The sequence below is a fragment of the Hemitrygon akajei genome, chromosome 16, assembly GCF_048418815.1.
Source record: "Hemitrygon akajei chromosome 16, sHemAka1.3, whole genome shotgun sequence".
Taxonomy (NCBI): domain Eukaryota; kingdom Metazoa; phylum Chordata; class Chondrichthyes; order Myliobatiformes; family Dasyatidae; genus Hemitrygon; species Hemitrygon akajei.
This window is the reverse complement of record NC_133139.1, coordinates 50,569,238-50,595,434: the sequence shown is the minus strand read 5'-3', so window position 1 is coordinate 50,595,434 and position 26,197 is coordinate 50,569,238. Positions and strand designations below refer to the sequence as shown.

The window sequence follows — 26,197 nt, the reverse complement described above, 5'->3', positions numbered from 1 at the left end:
GAGTAGTGAATCTGTGGAATGCTCTACCACAGACTGCAATGGAGGCCAAGTCCGTGCGTATAGTTAAAGCGGAAGTTGATCGTTTCCTGATCGGTCTGTGTAACACAGTACCTGGCGAGAAGGTACTGTAGCGACCGGGCGGTTCGGCTCCGCCCCCTCCCCGTGCGCGGACGTGGTCACCGGGCGGTTCGGCTCCGCCCCCTCCCCGTGCGCGGACGTGGTCACCGGGTGGTTCGGCTCCGCCCCCTCCCCGTGCGCGGACGTGGTCACCGGGTGGTTCGGCTCCGCCCCCTCCCCGTGCGCGGACGTGGTCACCGGGCGGTTCGGCTCCGCCCCCTCCCCGTGCGCGGACGTGGTCACCGGGCGGTTCGGCTCCGCCCCCTCCCCGTGCGCGAACGTGCTGACGCGGCGGCAGCGACGCGGAGCAACATGGCGGAGCGGCAGCGGTCGGTATTGCGGGAAGGGGTGCGGATCTTTACCCTCTGCCTGTGCTGGTACACGGTCAGCTCCGGCGGCAACGTCATCAACAAGATGATTTTGAACAACTTCCCGTACCCGGTCACCGTGTCGCTGTTCCATATCCTCGCCATCTGCGTCTTCATGCCACCGCTGATTCGTGCCTGGAACATCCCACCGGCCGCCGAGCTACCGCCTCGCTACTTCCTGCGCCTTGTGCTGCCGCTTGCCTTTGGCAAGTACTTCGCTTCGGTGTCGGCCCACATCAGCATTTGGAAAGTACCCGTGTCGTACGCGCATACAGGTAGGGATCGGGGTGCCTGCGTGTCAGTGGGTGTGTCTGAGTTTGTCTATATTCGTCAATGTGTCCCTACACATGAGCAGGTGTGTTCAGCGTCTCTGTTCTCTGTGTGTCTGTATGCTCTGCCTCTGAGAAGGTGTTTTCAGTCAGTCTGTCTGTGTTCGCTGTGTGCTTCCCTGTGAGCAAGTGTGTACAGTCAATTTACTGTGATCACTGCGTCCCTGTCTATGTTATGCTTGTGAGTACCTGTGTTCAGTCTGTTTGTTTTCACCGTGTATTTGTCTGTGGTTTAAACTAATATGGCAGGGGGATGGGAACCAGTATGATAGAGCTGAGGATGAGCCACCAGGTTTGCACGTAGATGATAGGTGTAAGGAAGGACAAGCTAATGATTAGGTACACAACCAACAGTTATATTGTACCTCAGAGGCAAAATTCAAAAGGGTGAATAATGCAGGACTGAAGGTGCTGTATTTAAATGTGCATAATGTTCAGAATAAGGTGGACAAACTCGTGGTGCAATTACAGATTGGTCAGTATGACGCTATGGGCATCACTGAGTCGTGGCTGAAAGAAGGCCATTGTGAGGAGCTAAACATCAAAGCATATACTTTGTATCAAAAGGACAGGCAGGAAGGCATAGGTGGTGTTGATAAGAGCTGGAATTACAACTTTAGAAAGGGGTGATATAGGGTCAGAGAATGTTGAATCTTTGTGGATGGAGTTAAGAAACTGCAAAGGTGAGAAAAACATCATGGGAATCAGATATAGGCCTCCAAATAGTAGCCAAGATGTGGGGTTGAGATTACAAAGGTAGCTGGAAAAGTCATGTAATAAGGGTAATGACACAATTGTAATGGGGGACATCAATATGCAAGGGGATTGGGAAAATCAGGTTGGTGTTGGATTGCAAGAGGGAATTTGTTGAATGCCTATGAGATGGCTTTTTAGAGCAGCTTGTGCTTGAGCCTACTCAGGGAAAGGCGATCTTAGATTGGGCATTATTGGAGGCAATATCCTAGATCTTATAAGGGAGTTTATCATTAAGGAGCCCTTAGGAGGCAGTGATCATAATATGATTGAATTCATGCTGCAATTGGAGAGGGAGAAACATAAGTCATATATATTAGTATCGTAGTGGCATAAAGGGAATTACAGAGGCATTACACAGGTGCTTGCCCAGGTGGATTGGAGGAGGATCATCATCATCAGGTGCCATGTCCAGTTTGAGCTTCGACTGCCATGGCCCACACACTCCTGTTTCGGGTCAAGTGGATCAATTCATTGGTATTCATTTCCAGTTCTCTGGCTGCTGTCCCCATCATCATTTGTCTTTGCCTTCCTCTTGCTTTCTTCCCTTCAATCTTTCCCATAATTACCATGCATTCTAACTCCTCTTTCCTAATCACATGTCCAGTGAAGTTACGTTACCTTTTCAGGATCTCATACATTATTTCTCTTTTTGTGCTTGCTCTGTTCATGACATCCTCATTAGATATTCATTTCGTCCATGATATTCTCTGCATCATCCTCAGAAACCACATCTCTGCTGCTTCAATTCATTTCCTCATGTTACTAGATATTGTCCAACATTCTGAACCATATAACATAACTGGATTAACGTAACATTTCAGTACTCTGAGGCGGGTTCTCATGACTAGTTTAGCATTGGTCAGTATATTCTTCATTCTCGTAAAGGTGTCTTTTGCCATCCCTATTCTTCTTTTAATGTCCATGTCGCACCTGCCATCTGATTTCACCCAGCTTCCTAAGTAGCAAAAGTTCTGTACTTGTTTTATGTCTTCCCCATTTATTCTCAGCCTGCAGATAGGATTCTCCTTTTTGGATATCTTTCTGCAATTGATAGACCCTTTTTTGCACTTTCTTCAACAACTATATCAATTAAGTTTTGTAGTTCTTCCTCCGTACTTGTAATTAACACAGTGTCATCGGCATTTCTGAAATTATTGATGTTTTCACTGTACACATTAAACAAATCGGGAGAAAACACACCCTTGTCTAACGCCTCTGTTGATTTTCGTAACCTGACTCATTTCTCCATCGATTCTTACAGCAAGCAGCAGTTTGTTTCCAGTGCAGATTTCTGATTAGGCGGAGGTCTTTCGAATCTAAATCTAGAGTTTCCTGTAATATCACTTTATCAAATGCTTTTGTGTAGTCGATACAACAAACAAATGCATCTTTTTGCACAAGAATAGCTCGTTCTGATAGTATCCTTAACATCAAGGAGGATACTGGTGGGGATGACGACTTGAGAAGTTTCTGGGAATAGTTCACAACGTGCAAGATAGATATGTCTCACAGAATGTGTTCTCAAATGGCAGGGGTAGGCAACTGTGGCTGACAAGGGAAGATAAGGACTGCATAAAAGCAAGGAAAGGGCATATAAGGTAGCAAAAGTGAGTGGGAAGTTGAATGATTGGGAGGCTTTTGAAATCAAACAAAAGACAACTAAAAATTCTATTAAGAAGGGATAAGATGAAATATGAGGGCAAACTAGCCAATAATAGAAGCAGGATACCAAATTATTTTTACAGTTGTATAAAGAATAAAAAGGAGGTGAGACTTAATAATAGACCACTGGAAAATGATGCTGGTGAGATGGTATTGGGGTCAAAGAAATGGAAGATGATGGATGGTTTGGAGTTTGTAAAATGCGTGCAAGATAGATTTTTGCAGCAATACATAGAGGTACCAATTAGAGAATGGGCAGTGTTGGATCTTCTGTTAGGAAATGAAATAAGTCAGGTGACGGAGGTATGTGTTGGGGAGCACTTAAGGTCCAGTAATCACAATGCCATTAGTTTCAATATAATTATGGAGAAGGATAGGACTGGACCCAGGGTTGAGATTTTTGATTGGAGAAAGGCTAACTTTGAGGAGATGCGAAAGGATTTAGAAGGAGTGGATTGGGACAATTTGTTTTATGGGAAGGATGTAATAGAGAAATGGCGGTCATTTAAAGGTGAAATTTTGAGGGTACCGAATCTTTATGTTCCTGTTAGGTTGAAAGGAAAGGTTAAAAGTTTGAGAGAACCATGGTTTTCAAGGGATATTGGAAAATTGGTTAGGAAAAAGAGAGATATCTACAATAAATATAGGCAGCATGGAGTAAATGAGGTGCTGGAGGAATATGAAGAATATAAGAAGAAAAAGAAATTAGAAAAGCTAAAAGAAGATACGAGGTTGCTTTGGCAAGTAAGGTGAAAATAAATCAGAAGGGTTTCTACAGTTATATTAATAGTAAAAGGATAGTGAGGGATAAAATTGGTCCCTTAGAGAATCAGAGTGGACAGCCATATGTGGAACCAAAAGAGCTGGGGGAGATTTTGAACAATTTCTTTTCTTCAATATTCACTAAGGAGAAGGATATTGAATTATGTAAGGTAAGGGAAACAAGTAGGGAAGTTATGGAAACTATGACGATTAAAGAGGAGGAAGTACTGGCGCTTTTAAGGAATATAAAAGTGGATAAATCTCCGGATCCTGACGGGATATTCCCTAGGACCTTGAGGGAGGTTAGTGTAGAAATAGCAGGAGCTCTGACAGAAATATTTCAAATGTCATTAGAAATGGGGATGGTGCCGGAGGATTGGCGTATTGCTCATGTGGTTCCATTGTTTAAAAAGGGTTCTAAGAGTAAACCTAGCAATTATAGGCCTGTCAGTTTGATGTCAGTGCTGGGTAAATTAATGGAAATTGTTCTTAGAGATGGTATATATAATTATCTGGATAGACAGGGTCTGATTAGGAACAGTCAACATGGATTTGTGCGTGGAAGGTCATGTTTGACAAATCTTATTGAATTTTTTGAAGAGGTTACCAGGAAAGATGACTAGAGTAAAGCAGTGGATGTTGTCTATATGGACTTCAGTAAGGCCTTTGACAAGGTTCCGCACGGAAGGTTAGTTAGGAAGGTTCAATTGTTCGGTATTAATATTGAAGTAGTAAAATGGATTCAACAGTGGCTGGATGGGAGATGCCAGAGAGTAGTGGTGGATAACTGTTTGTCAGGTTGGAGGCCGGTGACTAGTGGTGTGCCTTAGGGATCTGTACTGGGTCCAATGTTGTTTGACATATACATTAATGATCTGGATGATGGGGTAGTAAATTGGATTAGTAAGTATGCAGATGATGCTAAGGTAGGTGGTGCTTTGGATAATGAAGTAGGTTTTCAAAGTTTGCAGAGAGATTGAGGCCAGTTAGAAGAGTGGGCTGAATGATGGCAGATGGAGTTTAATGTTGATAAGTGTGAGGTGCTACATTTTGGTAGGAATAATCAAACTAGGACATACATGGTAAATGATAGGGCATTGAGGAATGCAGTATTACAGAGATATCTAGGAATAATGGTGCATAGTTCCCTGAAGGTGAAATCTCATGTGGATAGGGTGGTGAAGAAAGCTTTTGGCATGTTGGCCTTTATAAGTCAGAGCATTGAGTGTAGGATTTGGGATGTAATGTTAAAATTGTACAAGGCATTGGTAAGACCAAATTTGAAGTATTATGTACAGTTCTGGTCACCGAATTATAGGAAAGATGTCAACAAAATGGAGTACAGAGAAGATTTACTAGAATGTTACCTGGGTTTCAGCACCTAAGTTACAGAGAAAGATTGAACAAGTTAGGTCTTTATTCTTTGGAGTATAGAAGGTTGAGGGGGGACTTGATAGAGGTATTTAAAATTATGAGGGGGGTAGATAGAGTTGACATGGATAGGCTTTTTCCATTGAGAGTAGGGGAGATTCAAACAAGAGGACATGAGTTGAGAGTTAGGGGGCAAAAGTTTAAGGGTAGCACGAGGGGGAATTTCTTTACTCAGAGAGTGGTAGCTGTGTGGAACGAACTTCCAGTAGAAGTGGTAGAGGCAGGTCCGGTATTGTCATTTAAAGTAAAATTGGATAAATATATGGACAGGAAAGGATTGGAGGGTTATGGGCTGCGTGCGGGTCAGTGGGACAAGGTGAGAGTAAATGTTCGGCATGGACTAGAAGGGCCGAGATGGCCTGTTTCTGTGCTGTAATTGTTGTATGGTTATATATAACTTAATGGGTACTTTGCATCAGTCTTCACTGTGGAAGACGCTAGTTGTGTGCCAGAGGTTCATAAGTATCAGGGAGTAGGAGTGAGTGCCATTGCTATTTCAAAGGGAAAAGCGCTAAGCAAACTGAAAGATCTTAAGGTGGATACATCACTTGGACCAGATGAACTACATCCTAGAGTTCTTGGAGAGGTTGCTGAAGAGATGATGGATGTATTGGTCATGACTGGCTGACGAGAGGAGAGGCCATACTGGATCTAGTTCTGGGTAATGAACCTGGTGAGCATTTTGGTGAGAGTGATGACAACTCCCTTAGCTTCAGCATAGCTATGGAAAAGGATAAAAACAGACAAAATGGGAAAGTGCTTAACTGGGGAAGGGCTAACTATGAAGGATGAGGCAGGAACTAGCGAGAGTAAATTGGAAACAGATGTTCAAGGGTGAAAGCACAGAAGTAATGTGGAGGAAGTTTAGGGACCACTTGAGCTGGGTTAAGGATAGGTTTGTCCCACTGAGACAAGGAAAAGGGAACCATGGCTGACAAAACATGTGAGGCAACTCATCAAGAGGAAGAAGGAAGCATATGTTATATATAAGCAGGAGGGGCTCATGAGAAATTTAGGGTAGGCAGAAAGGAGCTTAAGAAAGGACATAGGAGAGCTCGAAGGGAGCATGAGAAGGCCTTGGCATGTAGGATTAAGGAGAACCCCAAGGTGTTCTATGCGTATGTGAAGAACAGAAGGATGTCAAGAATGAAGGTGGGGCCGCTAAAGGATAAAGAAGGCAATGTGTGCCTGGAGGCAGAGGAGGTTGGGGAGGTCCTAAATGAACACTTTGCTTCAGTGTTCACAAGTGAAAAGGACCTTGATCAGAGTGAGGCTGAAATAGAACAGGCCTGTGTGCTGGTCATTGTGGAGATTAAGGAAGAAGAACATAGAACAATACAACACATTACAGGCCCTTCGGCCCACAATGTTGTGCCGACCCTCAAACCCTGCCTCCCATATAACCCCCCACCTTAAATTCCTCCATATACCTGTCTAGTAGTCTCTTAAACTTCACTAGTGTATCTGCCTCCACCACTGACTCAGGCAGCGCATTCCACGCACCAACCACTGAGTGAAAAACCTTCCTCTAATATCCCCCTTGAACTTCCCTTTCCTTACCTTAAAGCCATGTCCTCTTGTACTGAGTAGTGGTGCACTGGGGAAGAGGCGCTGGCTGTCCACTCTGTCTATACCTCTTAATATCTTAAGTCCCCAGGGCCGGATGTGATACACCCCAGGTTGCTGTGGGAAGTGAAAGAAGAGATCGCTGGAGCAGTAGCTATGATCTCTGAATCCTCTTTGGCTGCAGGGGAGGTGCTGGAGGATTGGAGAATGGCAAATGTAGTTCCCTTGTTTAAAAAAGATAATAGGGAGAATCCTGGAAACGATAGACCGGTGAGTCATACGTTGGTGGTCTGCAAACTTCTGGAAAGGATTCTTAAGGATAGGATCTACGAGCATTTGGCGAAGTACAGTCTGCTCAAGGATAGTCAGCATGGATTTGTAAAGGGAAGTTCGTGCCTCATGAGCCTAATTGAGTTTTTTGAAGAAGTAACAAAAGAAATTGATGAGGGTAGGGAGGTAGATGTGGTCTACATGGATTTTAGCAAGGCATTTGACAAGTTCCCCCATGAGAGACTTAGCCAGAAAGTCATGAGACATGGGATCAGTAGAACCTTGGCTGTTTGGATAAAAAATTGGCTTACAGGAAGAAAGCACAGGGTAGTAGTGGAGGGAAAGTATTCTGCCTGGAGGTTGGTGACTAGTGGAGTGCTGCAAGGATCTGTCCTGGGACCCCTGCTCTTTGTGATTTTTATAAATGACCTGGATGAAGAGGCGGAAAGATGAGTGAGTAACTTTGAGGATGACATGAAGATTGGAGGAGTTGTGGATGGAGCAGTAGGTTGTCGAAGGTTACAAGAGGATATAGACAGGATGCTGAGTTGGGCAGAAAAGTGGCAGATGGAGTTCAATCTGGATAAGTGTGAGGTGATGCATTTTGGAAGGACAAACCAGAGGGTGAGTACAGGGTTAATGTGTCGATGAACAGAGGGACCTTGGGGTTCAAATCCATACATCCCTTAAGGTCGTTGCACAGGTTGATTGGATAGTTAAGAAGGTCTGTGGGATGCTAGGCTTCATTAATAGGGGGATTGAGTTAAAGAGTAGAGAGGTCATGTTGCAACTCTACAAATCTCTGGTGAGATCACACTTAAGAATGTTGTGCTCAGTTCTGGTCACCTCATTATAGGAAGGATGTGGAAGCTATGGAGAGGGTGCAGAGGAGATTTACCAGAATGTTGCCTGGGTTGGAAAATAAGTCTTATGATGCAAGGTTAGCAGAGCTGGGACTTTTCTCTTTGAAATGTAGAAGGATGAGAGGGGACTTGATAGAGGTCTACAAAATTATGGGAGGCATAGTTAGGGTGGATAGTCGGTACCTGTTTCCCAGGGCACAAATAGCAAACACCAGAGGGCACATGTACACAGTTAAGGGAGAGAAGTTTAGGGGAGACATCAGGGGTAAGTTTTTTTACACAGAGGGCTGTGGGTGCCTGGAATGACTTGCCAGGGATGGTGGTGGAGGCTAAAACATTAGGGGTATTTAAGAGCCTCTTGGACAGGCACATGGATGAAAGAAAAATAGAGGGTTATGGGGTAGTGTGGGTTTAGAACTTTTTTTTAGGAATATATGGGTTGGCACAACATGGAGGGCTGAAGGGCCTGTACTGTGCTGTAGCATTCTAGTGTCTGGATCTTTCAAAAAACACTTGATTCTGGCATGGTCCAGGATGACTGGGAGATTGCAAATGTCACTCCAGTCTCTAAGAAGAGAGAAAGGCAAAAGAAAGGAAATTCTCGGCCATTTAACCTGACTGCAGTGGCTGGGAAAGTGTTGAAGTCCATTATTAAGAATGAGGTTTTGAGGTACACGGAGACTGATGATAAATTAAGTCAAAGTTGACATGGTTTCTGTAGAGGGAAATCTTGCCTGACAAATCTGTTAGAGTTCTTTGAGGAAGTAAGGTGGATGACAGACAGACATACTGTATTGATCCCGAGGGAAATTGGGTTTCGTTATAGTCGCACCAACCAAGAATAGTGTAGAAATATAGCAATATAAAACCATAAATAATTAAATAATAATAGGTAAGTTATGCCAAGTGGAAATAAGTCCAGAACTAGCCTATTGGCTCAGGGTGTCTGACACTGTCGTGGTTTCTCGTGCCCCACAAACAACCAGGAGATGCAGAAGATTCTTCAAGAAGTATTAAACTTTAATTTGCAAATCAAAGCTGAGACAGTCATTGAGCTAGTCGCCAATTGCCCACCGATCCTTGTACATAGCATTTTTTATAGCAATCTCCTGGTTTAGTTGTATTAGCATATCCAATCGGTCTACAGTTGCGTATCACAAGTACATCCGCCACTATTGTTTCTACCCATTGACTTAATCATGTTCTAATCTACATCTCTTAGCTAGCTAGCCTCTCATTAACACACCATTATCTTCTACATTCTTAAGATTTCATTCTCCTACTAAATTGGATACATGCATAGCAAATAGCAAGCTCAAAGCTGACTACATAGTTTTGGTATCACAGCAAACAATGCAACTTTTATACTCCAATATATCCCCCCCTTTGAGACCCATAGGGTCTCACACAGAGAAAGAAGGCTAAGAGTCCACACACAAAAGCCCCAATAAGCTCAAGCACTTATTCCCAAATCTCGGGTTAATCTATAATTTTCTGCGCCATGACCTCAAAGTATTCTCTCCCTGTTACCCTGGGCCACTGAGCCAAAAACCTGTCCCTTTGTACCTGAGACAGGAAAAAAAAACTCAGAAGCCCTTACAATCTACTCCCACACTGTCGTTTTGCTCTTGTTCATCCTGCAGGTGTTGTAGGCTGTAACGATACATTTTCGGTGTTTCTTTCTCCACTAAGCTTGCTTCAGTAATTGCCACGAGCATCGGAAATTGTTTGGTTGCAGCACGCACTACAAGAGACTTGAGACAAGGAAGAAAACAGCACAGCACAAGCGCACCGCTCAACAATACAATACTGACAGTTTTTGCCATTTTAGTCAGCCATGCTTCCCATCCTCCGAGTCTACTTTCTAACCAGTCAAATAACTGATGTCCGAACCCTGCATTTTGTGCGCATACCTCGCACTGTGACAAGACAAAGTCCACTGAAGCCTGTAAATAAGGTGACCAAAAACCATCCTTCTTTATTTTCTTTATCACTTCCATGCTCCACAAGCCTTCCGGGTTCTGCTTGTCCCCCCTTCGTCTCCACATTGTCTGTTCTGCCAAAGTTGCCTTACCTTGTATTTCAATTAGGTCCTCTACCACAGGTTCTGGAGCTAGGCTTACCTGGGGGGCAATGGCAGCTGATGTACATCCAGACGCTTTTCTGGCTGCCTCGTCCGCAGCTTGATTTCCCTTTGTTATTACATCATTTCCCTTTTTATGTGCCTGGCGTTTTACTATAGCCAATGCTTTAGGTTTCATTATGGCTTTTATTAAGTCTAGAATTTGCTGACAATGCTGTATGGGATCTCCACTGCTTTTTTTAAAACCTCTTTGTTTCCACACTGCCCCGAACAAATGGCATACTCCATGAGCATATGCCGAATCAGTATAGATGTCTACTTTCTCACCTTCCATCATTTCACACGCAGCTGTCAGGGCTTTGATTTCCGCTAGTTGGGCGGAACACAGTTGGGGACAGGACTCCATCCTAATAATCTTATAGCTCGACTGATCCTGCTGCACTACTGAGAACCCTGCATGATTTCCATCATAATCCCTATAACGAGCCATCTACGAACAGAACCTTTTTATCTGCATCCTCTAGTGGTTCTGACCGTAAATCTGCTCTCACAATTTGGCAGATGCCATCGTCTTCCCTACACAATCATGGGGTTCTCCTTTATAGCCCAAAAGGGACAAAATCGGCTATATTGCTGGTAGTGCATCTCTGTATAGTTATGTCTGGAAATGTCACTAGCATCTGATACGCTGCTATCCTGGCTGGCGTCAGCACAAATTTCCCTCTTTCCAGCAATTCTGCTACTTTGTGGTGTGTGTACAGAGTCACAGGATAGCCCAGGGTTACAGATGATGCCTTTTCATATGCATAGTACAGCGCCGCCAATCCCTGATAACAGGGTGGATACTCCTGAGCCACCTCATCTAGTCTCGTACTGTAGTATGCTATCGGCTGCTTTGCTTTTCCTGTGCCTGTCTCTTGTGTTAGAACCGCTGTGACATAACCCTCCTGTCGGTTGGATACATACAAATGAAAAACCTTCTCGTATTCAGGCAAAGCTAATGCTGGTGCTGACTGCAATTCCTGCTTAATAGTATTGAAAGCTATCTCCGCCTCTTCATTCCACTGTAAGCTGTTCTTCAAATTTGTATGTCCTGCTTTCATTATCTTTCTCAAAGGTGCCACAATCTCAGCATATTCTCCTATCCAATCTGAGCTGTACCCTGCCATTCCCAAAAACGTCATCATCTGCCCTACAGTCTGGGGTTTTGGGGCCTTAGTTATTGCCTCAATCTGATCTGGTGCTATCGCCTTCACTCCCTTGGATATTACCCTGCCTAAGTATTCCACTTGCTGTGTGCAAAATTGCAGTTTCTTTTTGGATACTTTATGTCCTCCGTGCGCCAGCTTCTCTAACAGTGTTATAGTGTCCTGCTCACACTGTTCCTTACTGTGGGAGCAAATCAACAGGTCATCCACATACTGTAACAATGTACTTTCCAATGGCATGCCCTCTAGGTCTGCCTTCAACACCTGATTAAAAATGTGGTGAATGTTTAAACCCTTGCGGCATTCTGGTATAGGTATACTGAGCACCTCTGTAAGTAAATGCAAACAGATACTGACACTGGTCGGCTAGAGGAATGCTGAAGAAAGCCGAACACAAATCAATCACTGAAAAGTAACTTGCTTCTGGTGGAACATTAGTCAAAAGCGTGTGTGGGTTGGGGACTACTGCTGACCAGTCCTCTACCACATTGTTTACCGCTGGCAAATCATGCACCAATCTCCACTTATCTGCTTTTAAGATTGGCAGCAACGGGGTAATGCATGGACTGTTTGTTCTTTTAACAAACAGTCCTATTTCAAGCAACCCCTGCACTGTCGATGCTATTCCCTCTTCTGCTTCTGGTCTTAGAGGGTATTGTGGTCTCCTGGGTGGAATTGCTCCTTTTTTCAGCCTTATTTCCACCGGACTAGCTGTTTTCATTTTCCCTACGTCCGTGTCATGCTGCGACCACAGAATAGATGGCAACTCATCTAACCTTCTATCTTTCTGCTGGCCTCTTTCCTTTCCCAGCAATGGCATATGTGGTTGGGGAGTTATTTTGACCTCTCTCACTGTCCCTACCATATCTACACTTACCATTATTTTAATGCAATTGTTGTCTTCTGATATCCACACCTCTGGCGTGATTTTCCTCCACACTGTTACAGTTTCAGCACTCTTAACTAAGGGTCCTAAGTCTTTAGACTGATATCCCTTGTTTACCAACAACGTTACGTGGGGCGCAGCCTCCGGTATCCTGTACCATTTTTCTAAAAAGGTGTTCCACTTAACTTGTAAAGCTGCCCCTTGCTTTCCAATTATCACAGCCTCCCCTTCCAGGTGCTGTTGGGTACATGTTTCCAGGTGCCATCTCTCCTCTAACTCCCTGTTCTGAGTCTCGTCAAAAATCACTGTACAGTGTAGCTCAGATTTGGGCATACAGCCCTGGGTAATATAGCCTGCACGCCCTTTTTCCATATTTCCCAGGTTTCCTGAATCTGATCTGCGATGTCTCCTATCCAAAAGACATTAGCCTTCTTGTCTTCTCGCACTATCAATTGAGCCCCTGCTCTTTCCACACTCAGCCCATTTCTGGTGCATTCTAATTTTAATTCCAGTTTCAATAAGGCATCTCTGCCTAACAAATTAATCGGAGTTCCTTTAGACACTAGCGTCGGCAAAACAATTCCTTTATTTCCCATTCTCAACTCCACTGGAGCCGTGCACTGTGTCAACTGTGTTTTCCCCGAGAATCCTACCGTCTTAATAAACTTTCCTGACATGGGAAGGTGAAGGGCATACTGTGGCTGTACACAAGTGTACGTGGCTCCAGTATCTATCATCATTGGTGTCAGTTGCCCTTCTAACATAACCTGAACAATGGGTTCCTCGTCTGCCTCCCTTGTTATCATTGGGTAATGTCCCTTCCCACTTGAGTTCTCAGGGCACCCCTAATACCTCGCATAGGGGTTCACAGGTCCGCTTGGGCCTGTGGGGACTGGTCCTTGGCTAAACTTTAGTTCCCTTCTTATCGGTTCCTGCTGGTGTGTGACAGGCCATGGTGTAAACGGACAATCTCTTCTCATGTGACCTGGCTGATTACAGCCCCAGCACAATCTCTCTACCTCTCTTTCCCTCTGTTTCCTCACTGGTCCCCTCTGCCCATAGCTCCTCTGTCCCCCTCCTTGGGACTTCCAGTCCTGTCTGGGCTGTTTGAATTTAGTCTGTTCCTGATAGGGCATTTGTGGGAATGCTCCTCCAAAGACATTGATTATTGGCATGGGGTTTTCCGGCGCTTGTCTTACAGTATGATCGGTTCCTCCGTATAGCGGTGCTTCATCCAGTTCGATGGCAGTACTCGGACCGGTGGTTGCTGGCAGCATCTTTTTGCTTTTCTCTTTTTCCTTCTTTTTGAGTTTTTCGAGCTGCATTTGTATTAACTTTCTTTGCACCTCTTCCTGCTGCTCAGCCAACCTTCGTTTGTCATTGCGGTATTTCTCAACTGCATGGACTGCGTGGTCTCTAAATTCTTGTGGGGTCATTGACGTCAGCCCAACCACTTCCTCCAGTTTGGATTTTACTTGCGGAGGCATTGCATCCAAAATGCTATGTCGGAACAGTGTGGTGATAAATAAGCTATTTTCCACCTCTTGCTCAGTCTCCAGTCTCCACCTTTCCAACTGGTTTTCTACGTAGGCTGTTGGGTTTTCAGTGTCTCCCAGTGGATCCCCCTTTAAGGCTTTGGGGTCCACTTTGGGTGGATAAAGCTTACTGAGGGCCTGCTATACCCTCTGCCTCACTCTGTCAAACCCGTCTCCATCATTTCTCGGGTCGTTCGAGTTTACTATGCCAGCCATTTCCATTAGTTTGTTAAATTTGGAGGTTCCCATCAACCTTATCAATAGTGCCTTCAAATCTCCCATAGCCAATAATCGTCCTGCCATTTCTTCTTCAAAGGCTCTAATCCATTTCCCTGCTCCTTCATGTAGATTGGGCAGAGTGTTTTTCAGCCCTTCTAGGTCCTGGGATCTCCAAGGGATGTACTGCACTTGTCCTGATCCTTTAACTAACAGCGGCATCATTCTTCCTCCTTCTTCCCACCTGCCCTGGCTCTCCTCCTCGCCTGACTCCCCATCTGTCTCAGGGTATGTCTTTACTGACTCCCACACAAATTTCTCCGGGATCCTCTTCTTCCCTCAATCTCCCTGTGGAGTCCTTCCTTTCTGTCCTAATTCAATACTTGGTTGGCCCCTGGAGTACTTCTCGCATCTCCTTTGGCAATCCCCTCTCAGGAACTTATCTAGCTCTCTCTCTACTTCCGCAAGTCGCTTCCCTACCGCCTCCTTCTGCTCTTCTAGGCTTCTGCCTCCTACCTCTTCCCCACAAATTCTCGCATCCTCTCTCTCTCCACTTAACTCTTGCTCCTCCAATGAGTCACCTTCTCTCTCTTCCTGTCCGTGTCTGTACACCTGTGGCAGGGACTCCTCATGATCCTTACTCGTGCTTGATTCCCTTCTCTCTTGTTTTTCTCCAAGACTCTCATCTCCTATCTTTTTTCCACTTCCTCTTGAATGCCTCATCTCTTCCTGCCCTGATGAGCCACTTTCTTTTCTAGTCTGTTTATTTCTATGGTATAACCGATACTCTTCATACTCCTTTTCCTCTCTCAAGTATTTCATCCGTTCAATCTCTTCTTTCATTTCTCTCTTTGCCTGTTCCACCTTTATCCTTTCTGCCTGTATCTCCTTCCATATCGCTGCTTTTTCCTTCTCGTATTGTCTTTTTTCCTCCTCATTATCCCAAACTTGTACTTCTCCCTGCATGTTTACTGTTCCCATCAGCATGGGGCACTGCTTAGGGGTTCCTTCCTCATTATAGGGAGGGGGCTTTTCTGTTTCTTTCACGTCCGGGTACGGAGCTGAAGCCAGCTTCTCACTGTACCTTCCTCTCTCTCTAACAGGCTGTTTCTCTAGCACCTTAGTGTTTTCCTCGCTTGTAATCAATATTCTACCTGTCCTCCTCAGCCTTTCTCCCTCCGTTCTGAAGAGTTTTAGCACTGCCATTTCTCATTCTCTTTTTTGCCCTCTTCTTAGATTTATCTTTTGGTTTGTAATTTTTAATTAGTGCCTCCATTTCTTTGTACAAGCTTACATCAAACGTTCCTTCTCTTGGCCATTTTGTGACCAGGTTTTTGGTTCTCTTTTCCCATTTTTCTGAAGTTTTTGTGATCTCATATTTATTTACCGGGATTTTTTTGCTCAAAATCTCTACTGCCGTTCCTTTACCTGTCATGTTCTCTCTTTATAAGGTATTTCAGAGATTCACAGTTCGTTTACTGGATAATATTATTTACTCTAATTCTATGCCTAGTCTATCGTCTATCTACCAGCGCTTTAAACTATATATTGGACTGTCCTTGTTTCCTATTCTGTTCTGCTCGTACAGACCTCTATTCAGAGCGGTATCCACAGAACTTTCTCTTTGCACCTTGTCTATGCAGACCCTTATCTCTTAAGGTGGTATCCACAAGGATTTTCTCTATTTTCCTTTCCCTGCCCGTTCAGACCTTCGTTTCATACGAAGAGGTATCCATAGGGATTTTCTCTATGCACCTCATCTATTCAGACCCTTATCTCTTAAGGCGGTATCCACGAGGATTTTCTCTATTTTCCCTTTCCCTGCCCGTTCAGACCTTCGTTTCATACAAAGCGGTATCCACGGGGACTTACCAACACCACGTGGATTTTTTCTTCACTTAACTTCTTATTAGCTTATTTGTACTTACCCTCACTGCAGTGTTCTTGATCAATCCTCTGAGCCTCCTGTTAACCCCCAATTCTGCCAGATTCTTTGGACCGGAGAGACCCTTCGGCAGTGGTTCCACACTTCTGAGACTCCAAGACCTCCCAAAACCAACAGAATTCTTAGTCCAAATTGTCGCAAAAAGCGCTTACCTTTTGTTTGGGTGCACCCTTAATTCTGTTAGCCTTGTGGGGGTCCCTCGAGGACTGGGAAGCGTCCCCAATCTGCCGTTTCCTTTCCGCGGGTCTCTTTCCGGTCCTGCCTCGGTCGCCAATTCTGTCGTGGTTTCACGTGCCCCACAAACGACCAGGAGACGCAGAAGATTCTTCAAGAAGTATTAAACTTTAATTTGCAAATCAAAGCTGAGACAGTCATTGAGCTAGTCGCTGATTACCCACCGATCGTACATAGCATTTTGTATAGCAATCTCCTAGTTTGGTTGTATTAGCATATCCAATCGGTCTACAGTTGCGTATCACAAGTACATCCACCACTATTGTTTCTACCCATTGACTTAATCATGTTCTAATCTACATCTCTTACCTCTCATTAACACACCATTATCTTCTACATTCTTAAGATATCATTCTCCTACTAAATTGGATACATGCATAGCAAATAGCAAGCTCAAAGCTGACTACATAGTTTTGGTTACACAGCAAACAATGCAACTTTTATACTCCAATAACACTCCGAGGGTGGAGTTGTAAAGTTTGATGGCCACAGGCAGGAATGACATCCTGTGACGCTCAGTGTTACATCTCGGTGGAATGAGTCACTGGCTGAATGTACTCCTGTGCCTCACCAGAGTGGATGGGAGACATTTTCCAAGATGGCATGCAACTTGGACAGCATCCTCTTTGCAGACACCACCGTCAGAGAGTCCAGTTCTACCCCCACAACATCACTGGCCTTACGAATGAGTTTGTTGATTCTGTTGGTGTCTGCTACCCTGAGCCTGCTGCCCCAGCACACAACAGCAAACACGATAGCACTAGCTGTAGAACATCCTCAGCATCGTCCGGCAGATGTTAAAGGACCTCAGTCTCCTCAGGAATTAGAGACAGCTGTGACCCTTCTTGTAGACAGCCTCAGTGTTCTTTGACCAGTCCAGTTTATTGTCAATTTGTATCCCCAGGTATTTCTAATCCTCCACCATGTCCACACTGATCCCTTGGATGGAAACAGGGGTCACTAGTGCCTTAGCCCTCCTCAGGTCCACCACCAGCTCCTTAGTCTTTTTCACATTATGCTGCAGATGATTTTGCTCACACCATGTGACAAAGTTTCCCACCATAGCCCTGTGCTCAGCCTCATCTCCCTTGCTGATGCATCCAACTATGGCAGAGTCATCAGAAAACTTCTGAAGATGGCAAGACTCTGTGCAGTAGTTGAAGTCCGAGGTGTAGATGGTGAAGAGAAAGGGAGACAGGACAGTCCCCTGTGGAGCCCCAGTGCTGCTGACCACTCTGTCTGTCTCATAGTGTTGCAAGCACACGTACTGTGGTCTGCCAGTCAGGTAATCAATAATCCATGACTCCAGGGAAGCATCCACCTACATCACTGTCAGCTTCTCACTCAGCAGAGCAGGGTGGATGGTGTTGAACAGACTGGAAAAGTCAAAAAACATGACTCTCACAGTGCTCGCTGGCTTGTCCAGGTGGGCGTAGACACTGTTCAGCAGGTAGACGATGGCATTCTCAACTCCTAGTTGGGGCTGGTAGGCGAACTGGAGGGGGTCGAAGTGTGGCCTAACCATAGGCCAGAGCTGCTCTAGAACAAGTCTCTCCAGGGCCTTCATGATGTGGGAGGTCAATGCCACCAGTCTGTAGTCATTGGAGCTACTGAGGTGCGGCGTCTTCGGTACAAGGACGAGGCAGGACGTCTTCCACAGCACAGGAACCCTCTGGAGACTCAGGCTCAGGTTGAAGACATGGTGAAGTACTCTACATAGCTGGGGGGCATAGGCTTTGAGCACCCTGGGGCTGACACCATCTGGGCCTGCAGCCTTGCTTGGGTGGAGACGTTTCAGCTGTCTTCTCACCTGTTCAGCTGTGAAGCCCATGTTAGGTGGGGGAGGGGTGTAGTCATGAGAGCAGGGTCGAGGGCTGTGAAGAGGGGTAGGAGGGGAGAGTGGAGTATGTGCTGGTTGGGGGCCAACAACAGATGAATCATGTGGGGGATGGGCATGGGCCACAGTGTCTTATCTGTTGAAGAACAGGTTAAGTTCGTTGGCCCTGTCCACACTGCCTTCAGCTCCTCAGTTGCTAGTTTGCCTCTCTCATGTTCTACTGGAGTTTCCACTCAAGCTTCCTCCTATACCTGTCTTTAGCCTCCCTGATCTTGGCTTTCAGGTCCCTCTGTATTGTCCTCAGCTCCTCCCTATTTCCATCTCTAAACGCCCTCTTTTTAGCATTCAGGATGTCCTTAATGTCCTTTTTTTACCCATGGCTTGTTATTTGAATAACAAAGGACAGTTCTTGCCGGAACATTGCAGTCTACACAGAAGTTGATGTAACCAGTGATGCACTCTGTGAGCCCATCAATGTCCTCTCCATGTGGCTCACAGAGGGCCTGCCAGTCTGTCGCCTCAAAACAACCAAAGGATAGGTATTGGATGTCACTTACTTGGATTTTCAGAAGGCGTTTGATAAGGTGCCATACATGAGGCTGCTTAACAAGATAAAATTATGTGATGTTACAGGAAAGAAACTGGCATACATACTGAAATGGCTGACAGACAGTGAGCAGGAATAAAAGGAGCCTTTTCTGGTTGGCTACCGGTGTTCCTCGGGTCAGTATTGGGATCGCTACTTTTCACGTTGTTTGTTGATTAATTAGATAGTGGAATAGATGGCTTTGTGACAAAGTTTGTGGATGATACAACGATGGGTAGAGGGATAAGTAGTACTGAGAAAGCAATGTAATTGCAGCAGGACTTAGACAAATTGGAAGACTGGGCAAAATACATGGCAGATGGTATACAGTGGTGGAAAATGTATGATGCAATTTGGTAAAAGGGACAATGATACAGGCTATTATCTAAATTGGGAGAAGGTTCAAACATCAGGGGTGCAGAAGGACTTAGAAGCCATCATGCAAGACTCCGAGAAGCAAGGAGATAATGGTTAGCTTTTATAAGACACTAGTCAGGTTGCACTTGGAGTCAACAGTTTTGGGTCCCATATCTCAGAAAGGATGTGTTGCCATTGGAGATAGTCCAGAGGAGGTTCACAAAGATGATTCCAGGGATGAAGGGTTAACATATGAGACAGCTTTGGGCCTGTACTTACTGGAATTTAGAGGGGAATCTCATTGACCCTACCAAATGTTGAAAGGACTAGATAGGGTGGAAGTAGAGAGGATGTTTCCTATGGTGGAGGTATCCAGAACTAGAGGGCACAGCCTCAAAATTGAGGGTCGACCCTTTAGAACAGAGGTAAGGAGGAATTTTTTTTAGCCAGAGAGTAGTGAATCTGAGGAATGCTGTCACAGACTACGGTTGAAGCTAAGACTGCAGGTATAATTAAGATGGAAGTTGATTGTTTCCTGATCGGTCATCAGGGAACAGCCATGATGGAATGGCGGAACAGACTCAATGGGCTGAATAGCCTAATTCTGATCCTATGTCTTATGGTGTTCTGCCTGTGAGTAGGTGTCAATCTGTGTATTTATGAACATAAAATGTGTATGAAAACAGAATCAGGTTTATTATCATCGGCATGTGACGTGAAATTTGTTAACTTAGCAGCAGCAGTTCAATGCAATACATAATATGGAAGGAAAAAAACAGAAAATATAATAATTGAATAAGCAAATCAATTACAATATATGTATATTGAATAGATTAAAAACAGAAATATTATATATTTAAAAAATGAAGTAGTGTTCAAGGGTTCAATGTCCATTTAGGAATCGAGTGGCAGGAGGGAAGAAGCCGTTCCTGAAATGCTGAGTCAGTGCCTTCAGGCTTCAGTACCTCCTCCCTGAGGGCAACAGTGAAAAAAGGGCATGCCCTGGGGGCTGGAGGTCCTTAATATGGACGGTGACTTTCTGAGACACTGCTCCTTGAAGATGTCCTGCGTACTTTGTAGTCTAGTACCCAAGATGGAGCCGACTAAATTTACAATCCTCTGCAGCTTCTTTCCGTCCTGTGCAGTAGCCACCCTCCCCCCCATACCAGACAGTGATCTATAGAAGGTTTTGTGTGTATTTGTTGACACACCAAATCTCTTCAATCTCCTAATGAAGTATAGCCGCTGTCTTGCCTTCTTTATAAGTGCATTGATATGTTGGGACCAGGTTAGATTCTCAGAGACGCAAACACAAGGAAATCTGCAGATGCTGGAAATTCAAGCAACACACACAAAATACTGGTGAAACGCAGCATCTATAGGAAGAAGTACAGTCGACGTTTTGGGCCAAGACCCTTCGTCAGGATTCTCAGAGATCTTGACACTCAGGAACTTGAAACTTCTCACTCTCTCCACTTCTGATCCCTCTGAGGATTGGTATGTGTTCCTTAATCTTAACCTTCCAGAATTCCACAATCAGCTCTTTTGTCTTACTGACGTTGAGTGCCAGGTTGTTGCTGTGACACCACTCCACTAGTTGGCATTCAGTGCAATGCAAAAATTTGGGCACCCCAGTCAAAATTTCTGTTACTGTGAATAGCTAAGCGAGTAAAAGATGACCTGATTTGAAATGGAGGAGAGAAGTCAGTAAGAAGGGGAGGAAGAAGTACAAGGTGGTAGGTGTAAGAAGGGGAGGGGTGAAGTAAAGAGCTGGGAAGTTGAGTGGTGAAAGAGAGAAAGGGCTGAAGGAGGGGTATCTGATAAGAGAGGGTAAAAGACCAGGGAAGGGGGAGGAGCAGCAGACAGAGGTGATAGGCAGGTAGGGAGATAAGGAGATAAGTTCACTCTGACCTCTCCCCTTTCTTTCCAGTCCTGATGAAGGCTCTCGGCCAGCATTTCGCATGTGTTATTTTAGTTCCATCTGTTCACTAGCCACTGTTTGTTATATTGTATGCCATGGGCTTATTTCCCAGTGATATCATGAGTGCCTAAATATGTGCCAATTTGTGAAGCTAAATTTGATAAAATCACCTATCAGGAGGTTATGTGTAAAACAAAAAAGCATTCTGAACTCTTTGACCATGTGTTTATACAGGAGAATTAGTATCCTATAGTAGTTCAGCACAGGTTTCCAACAATAAGTGCCTAAAAGTAGCTTAATAAAAATTTGTATCTCTTGTTTTCATTCTATCTGTAAAAACAAATCACACAAGGTGACAATTTTTTTTGAAAGTGTTGGTTCCTCAGAATTTTTTTTTGTTTTATGGTAGACCACTTGAAGCTGAACACAAATTCAATTTCAGACTACCGTAGATTCCGGACTACAGAGCGCACCTGATTAAAAGCCGCTGGCTCTAATTTTAGAAATAAAATCAATTTTTTAATTGTACAGGCCGCACCGGATTTTCGGCCGCAGGTGTCCCACGTTGTAATATGAGATATTTACACAGAAAGATATTACACGTGAGGATTTTTTAACTTTTAATTAAATTCATATGGTAACAAAAACAAATACATATTGCAAATGCTTTTTTTCGAACCGTGCCCGTAACGCGGCTACTTTTAAATATACGTTGCGTATACTTCTTTACTGAACAACATTCCAATATCTCCTAATGACTGGTAAAAAATATATATACTGCAGCCTACCAGGAAAAGTTATTGATCGCCTTTAACTTAAAAGCAGCGTTCGCTCAGATCCAAAGCCGCTCGCGTAATGCGCTCCCTCCCTCCGTCCCGTTTTATCGCAAACGGCATTTTTCCCACAAGACGCGGCGAAACCGGGTGTGACGTCATAGCATCCCGCGATGTAGTACAGAAAACAAATATAGTTAAAACTCTTCTAACTTTAACTAGAAAATGAATTACTAAGCGAAAATATTATAAACTAAATAACTGCCATAAAGGCAGCACAATGCTTTTCTTCGAGTGTTTTCCATGTTGATGAGGGTGAGTACAAATGACTGATTTACAATAATTTAATTGTGAAAGTGCGCTTGATTTATCGTACAATTTCATTGGACCTCTGTGAACTACTCATCAATTTTATTGGTCTACTGTTACGAGGCAAAATGTTTACGAGGCGGCATGAAAAAAAATCATGTATTAGCCGCTCCGTTTTAAAGGCCGCAAAGTTCAAAGCTGTTCAAAATGTGGGAAAAAAGTAGCGGCTTAAAATCCGGAATCTACGGTAGTTGTATCACATAGAAATTTGGAGAAACAATAAATTAACTTTTATTGAATATAATGTGTTTAATTGTATAATGTTCTATTGAAGATTTTCATTTGTGCTCAGTGTCTAAGGCTTCTTGCTTAAGTTGCTCTGAAACCTTTCACCAAGTTCGTCACTGACAGAGCTAAGATTTGCAGGGAAGAAGTTTAAATGGGAATGCAGAAAGTGAATCTTTACTGACATGTTGCCGTTCATGGTTTTCTATGTTTGAAGCATGTTTTCAACCACCCTCATGGTTTGGTGTTCTGTAGTTGCCAAGAAAATTTTCAACATCCTTCAGCGTTCTTGTTAAGTCAAACTTGAGTTTCTAGAAAATATTGGGACCTAGAGGCAAAAAAAAATTAAATTTAAAAGTAAGAGCAAGAATTTACTGATAGACCGGATGGAACCTACTGCCTGAGGGCTGCTTCTGCCCGGAACACTTGGGTGGACCCCGCAGTGTCACAGCGGCAGTCCGGGATCAGCGCTGGAGTCTGCGGTAAGATGGCGAACTTTAAATAACTTGAGACTATTTCATGGAAAGGAGCACTGCTGTCACTGCGTTTGGGTTAACTCCGCCACGGGGATCATCGCGCAGGCACTTCTTGGAAACGGTGCGAGGCTTAAGAAGATCTCGCAAACCTTTGAGAGAGTTCACCAGGTTTGGAACCATAACAGTCTGAGGTAATAACGGTCCACTAGAGTAGTGGTCACCAACCTTTTTAAGCCCAAGATCCCCTACCTCGGCCTTAGTGAAAGGCAAGATCGACTCCAAATCGATTAGTTACACCATGCATGCGCACCAGGGCAGAAAGGACCGGAAGTAAAACCCCACAACCCGGAAGTAGAAATCATGTGGGAACACTAGGGGTCACTACCCTTTTGTTTGCACCGCGACAATATTCTTACGGTGGGGGGGGGGGGGGGAGGTGTTAAACGCGACGGGAATACAGCGATACTCGAAGCAGGTTTCAGGTTTCTTATCTCCAGTCTATTCCGCAATTTAGTTTACATGGCTCCCAGCTGCTGTCCCACTTGCTCACGTTTTTTCTGCTGGGGAAAAAAACTCAACAGGTTTGTCTTTAAGTGCAGGGTGCTTGGACTCAAGGTACCGAAGCAGTTTTGAGGGCTTCATTGCTTCATTAGACAGCCTCCGGGCCTGAGCTCCAGCCTCCCGCCACCAGATGCCTTGGCCAGGTGCGGCTGTTCCCGTGCCAGAGCTGTGGTCGCAGTCCGGAGAGAGAGACCGACCGAGCGAGGAGTGCACGTCTGACCCCCTTGTAGGATCTATCGGCCGGCAAAAGTTTATTTCAGTAGATCGCAGTAAGGTAGCTGCTCTGCTGCTTACAAAACCCTGAGCCCAAATTAGGTCGTCTGTGAATATTTTAGCACCGGGTACCCCACAAACATTCGGTGTGCTAAACAGGTTTAGAGGTGGCGCCCATCTGTCCGCGCTCCAGGCCAGTAGCAACAGTACTTCTCGCCGGCCGCACAAAGCGGCCGGTTACTCAAGGCCATCCAGTGATCCCCAACACACTTGGGTAATGACCCCGTATGTATTCAAGTTCAACAGTGGGCGTGACAGGGAATGAGGAAAGGTGCAGCTGGCTCATATCGTTTCCTCACGGCCCGGTGGTTGGGGACAATAAAGTACACTGTAGTGCATGGAGGGGGAGCTACACGCATGCGCACTGGGCAGAAAGAACGGAACTAAAACCCCGCAACCCGGAAACAATCTCTGAACAGTATTTGTGTATTTTTCATTTTTTTTCGGGATGTACTGAGAAAGTCTCAAAGATCGACTAGTCGATCGCGATCGACGGGTTGGCGACCACTACACTAGAGAAATGGAGGTGCAGGTCCGAATCTGTCTACAAAGTCTGAGAGACAGCCAGTTTTTCACCTAATGCTTATGACTTATCACTTAACCTAATGTCAACTTATACATTAACAACCTAATGACTGACTTTGACTGATTATTTATGACTTATGATTACTGACTAATGGAACTATCAAACTGCCACACTTGCGAAAAATAAAGGGGAAAAAAAGGAAAGTTGTTTGGTCATTGAGTGGAATCCGGTTAAAAACCTTCGGGTAGGCGTATTCGATCCCTTTCAAGTGGGGAAGCTGCACATGTTCAAAAAAGAACAAGAACTCCAACTTGACAATCCTTGAATGCTTTTCATGTGAATTTCTCCAATCCCATTAGAAGTTCTTCGAAGTGCCTGTCATTGATGGCCTGTTTGATTTGTGGACTAACAAAAGTACCTTCCTTAATCTTGGCGTTGGTTATTCAATATCTGCATCAAATATTGAAATTCTTCACAGAAATTTACAGCTTTTCTAAACCCTGTCCTGCCATGCAGCATTTGCCCTGGCATGCCTGGACAAGATAGAAAACTTCAGCTTACGTTGTGGGCAACATTTTAATTGACTGGAATTATGAATTGAAATAACAAACATAGGTTTTTTTTAAATGGTGTGCGATGGGGAAATAATCATGTTGATTTTCATGATAGGCAGCCCAAATCCATAAGATACACCCAGAAGTATTTAGGAAGCAAAATCTTGGTTGTTCAGTGTTATCATTGAGTGGTGTTTTTAGTAGGAAAGATATGTCCTTTTTGCCATTCATTAGACATGTCAGTGCATTTATAGTTAACAAAGCATTGATGACTCCATAACATCACCAAACCCCACTTCTGTCTCAGATAACCTATGACCAAAATGTTCATGAAGGCAGTTTCGGATCTCGGTAATTTTTTATCCCCAGGTTCATTTAGGAGTCCAAGTACATGTAGAAAAATTATTCTTCACAATTGTTTATTTGAAATTTAAACAAAGGAACAGATTAAAAATAATGTGAAACTGAGTGAGGAGTTGGCAGAGAACAAAAGAGCAAAGATATGAGCATAGAAAATATATACCACATTACAGGCCCTTCAGCCCTCAGTGTTGTGCCGATCATGTAACCTACTCTAGAAGCTGTCTAGAATTTCCCTACTGCAGAGCCCTCTATTTTTCTAAGCTCCATGTACCTAAGAGTCTCTTAAAAGATGTTGCTTTTTTTCAAAAACTGACACTTGTACTGCATATAAGACAAATTCCTTAGATAAAAAAATCCAATCATAGCATATGGGTGATGTGCTAACACTTTGCCAATTGAAAATGAAAAGATGACAAAATGTTTTGTAACTACTATATCACATTTCTGCCAGTAAGTGGGGACAAAACACCACCCATTGTAAAAAAATACGTGTTTGTTAAAAAAATACGAAGTTTATTAAAAGTACAAATTAGTCTTGCATTAATTCAACTAATATCTTATTTAAAAAATTTTAAAAGACCAATTCCAACAGCTTTGTAACTCCAGGAATGACTATTACATTGCAGACCTGACCAACTTCCTTCATCTGCCCTCTGTAAACTGAAGATCATCTCAAACTCTTCTGTTCATCTTGTAACTGGCAATGTCATGTTCACTCTTTTGACCTGAAAGTGTTGTAAGATCAGGTGATTTAGACTTTTCTTTCTCTTCTCCCTCACCCCCACCTCCACCTAGAAAGCCCCAAAAAAACAGAAATACTATATATTAAAAAAGTGAAGTAGCGTCTAAGGGTTCGATGTCCATTTAGGAATCGGATGGCAGAGGGGAAGAAGCTGTTCATGAATTGCTGAGTGTGTGCCTTCAGGCTTCTGCACCTCCTACCCAATGGCAACAGTGAGAAAAAGCCATGCCCTGGGTGCTGGAGGTCCTTAATATTGAGGCTGCCTTTCTGAAACACCTCTCCTTGAAGATGTCCTGGGTACTTTGCCTTCTTTATAACTACATCAATGTGTGGAGACCAAGTTAGATCCTCAGAGATCTTGACACCCAGGGACTTGAAACTGCACACTCTCTCCACTTCTGAA

General features: G+C 44.2%; 1 protein-coding gene across 1 annotated transcript in view; it reads left to right on the top strand.

Annotated features, from left to right (window-relative positions):
- Positions 1-385: 385 nt before the first annotated feature.
- Positions 386-26,197, top strand: part of slc35e1 (solute carrier family 35 member E1) — a 63,933-nt gene continuing 38,121 nt past the window's right edge. The window contains exon 1 of the mRNA XM_073068861.1: positions 386-760. Within this exon, the coding sequence (XP_072924962.1) occupies positions 430-760 (331 nt within the window). The 5' untranslated portion in view covers positions 386-429. The remainder of the gene's footprint in view (positions 761-26,197) is intronic.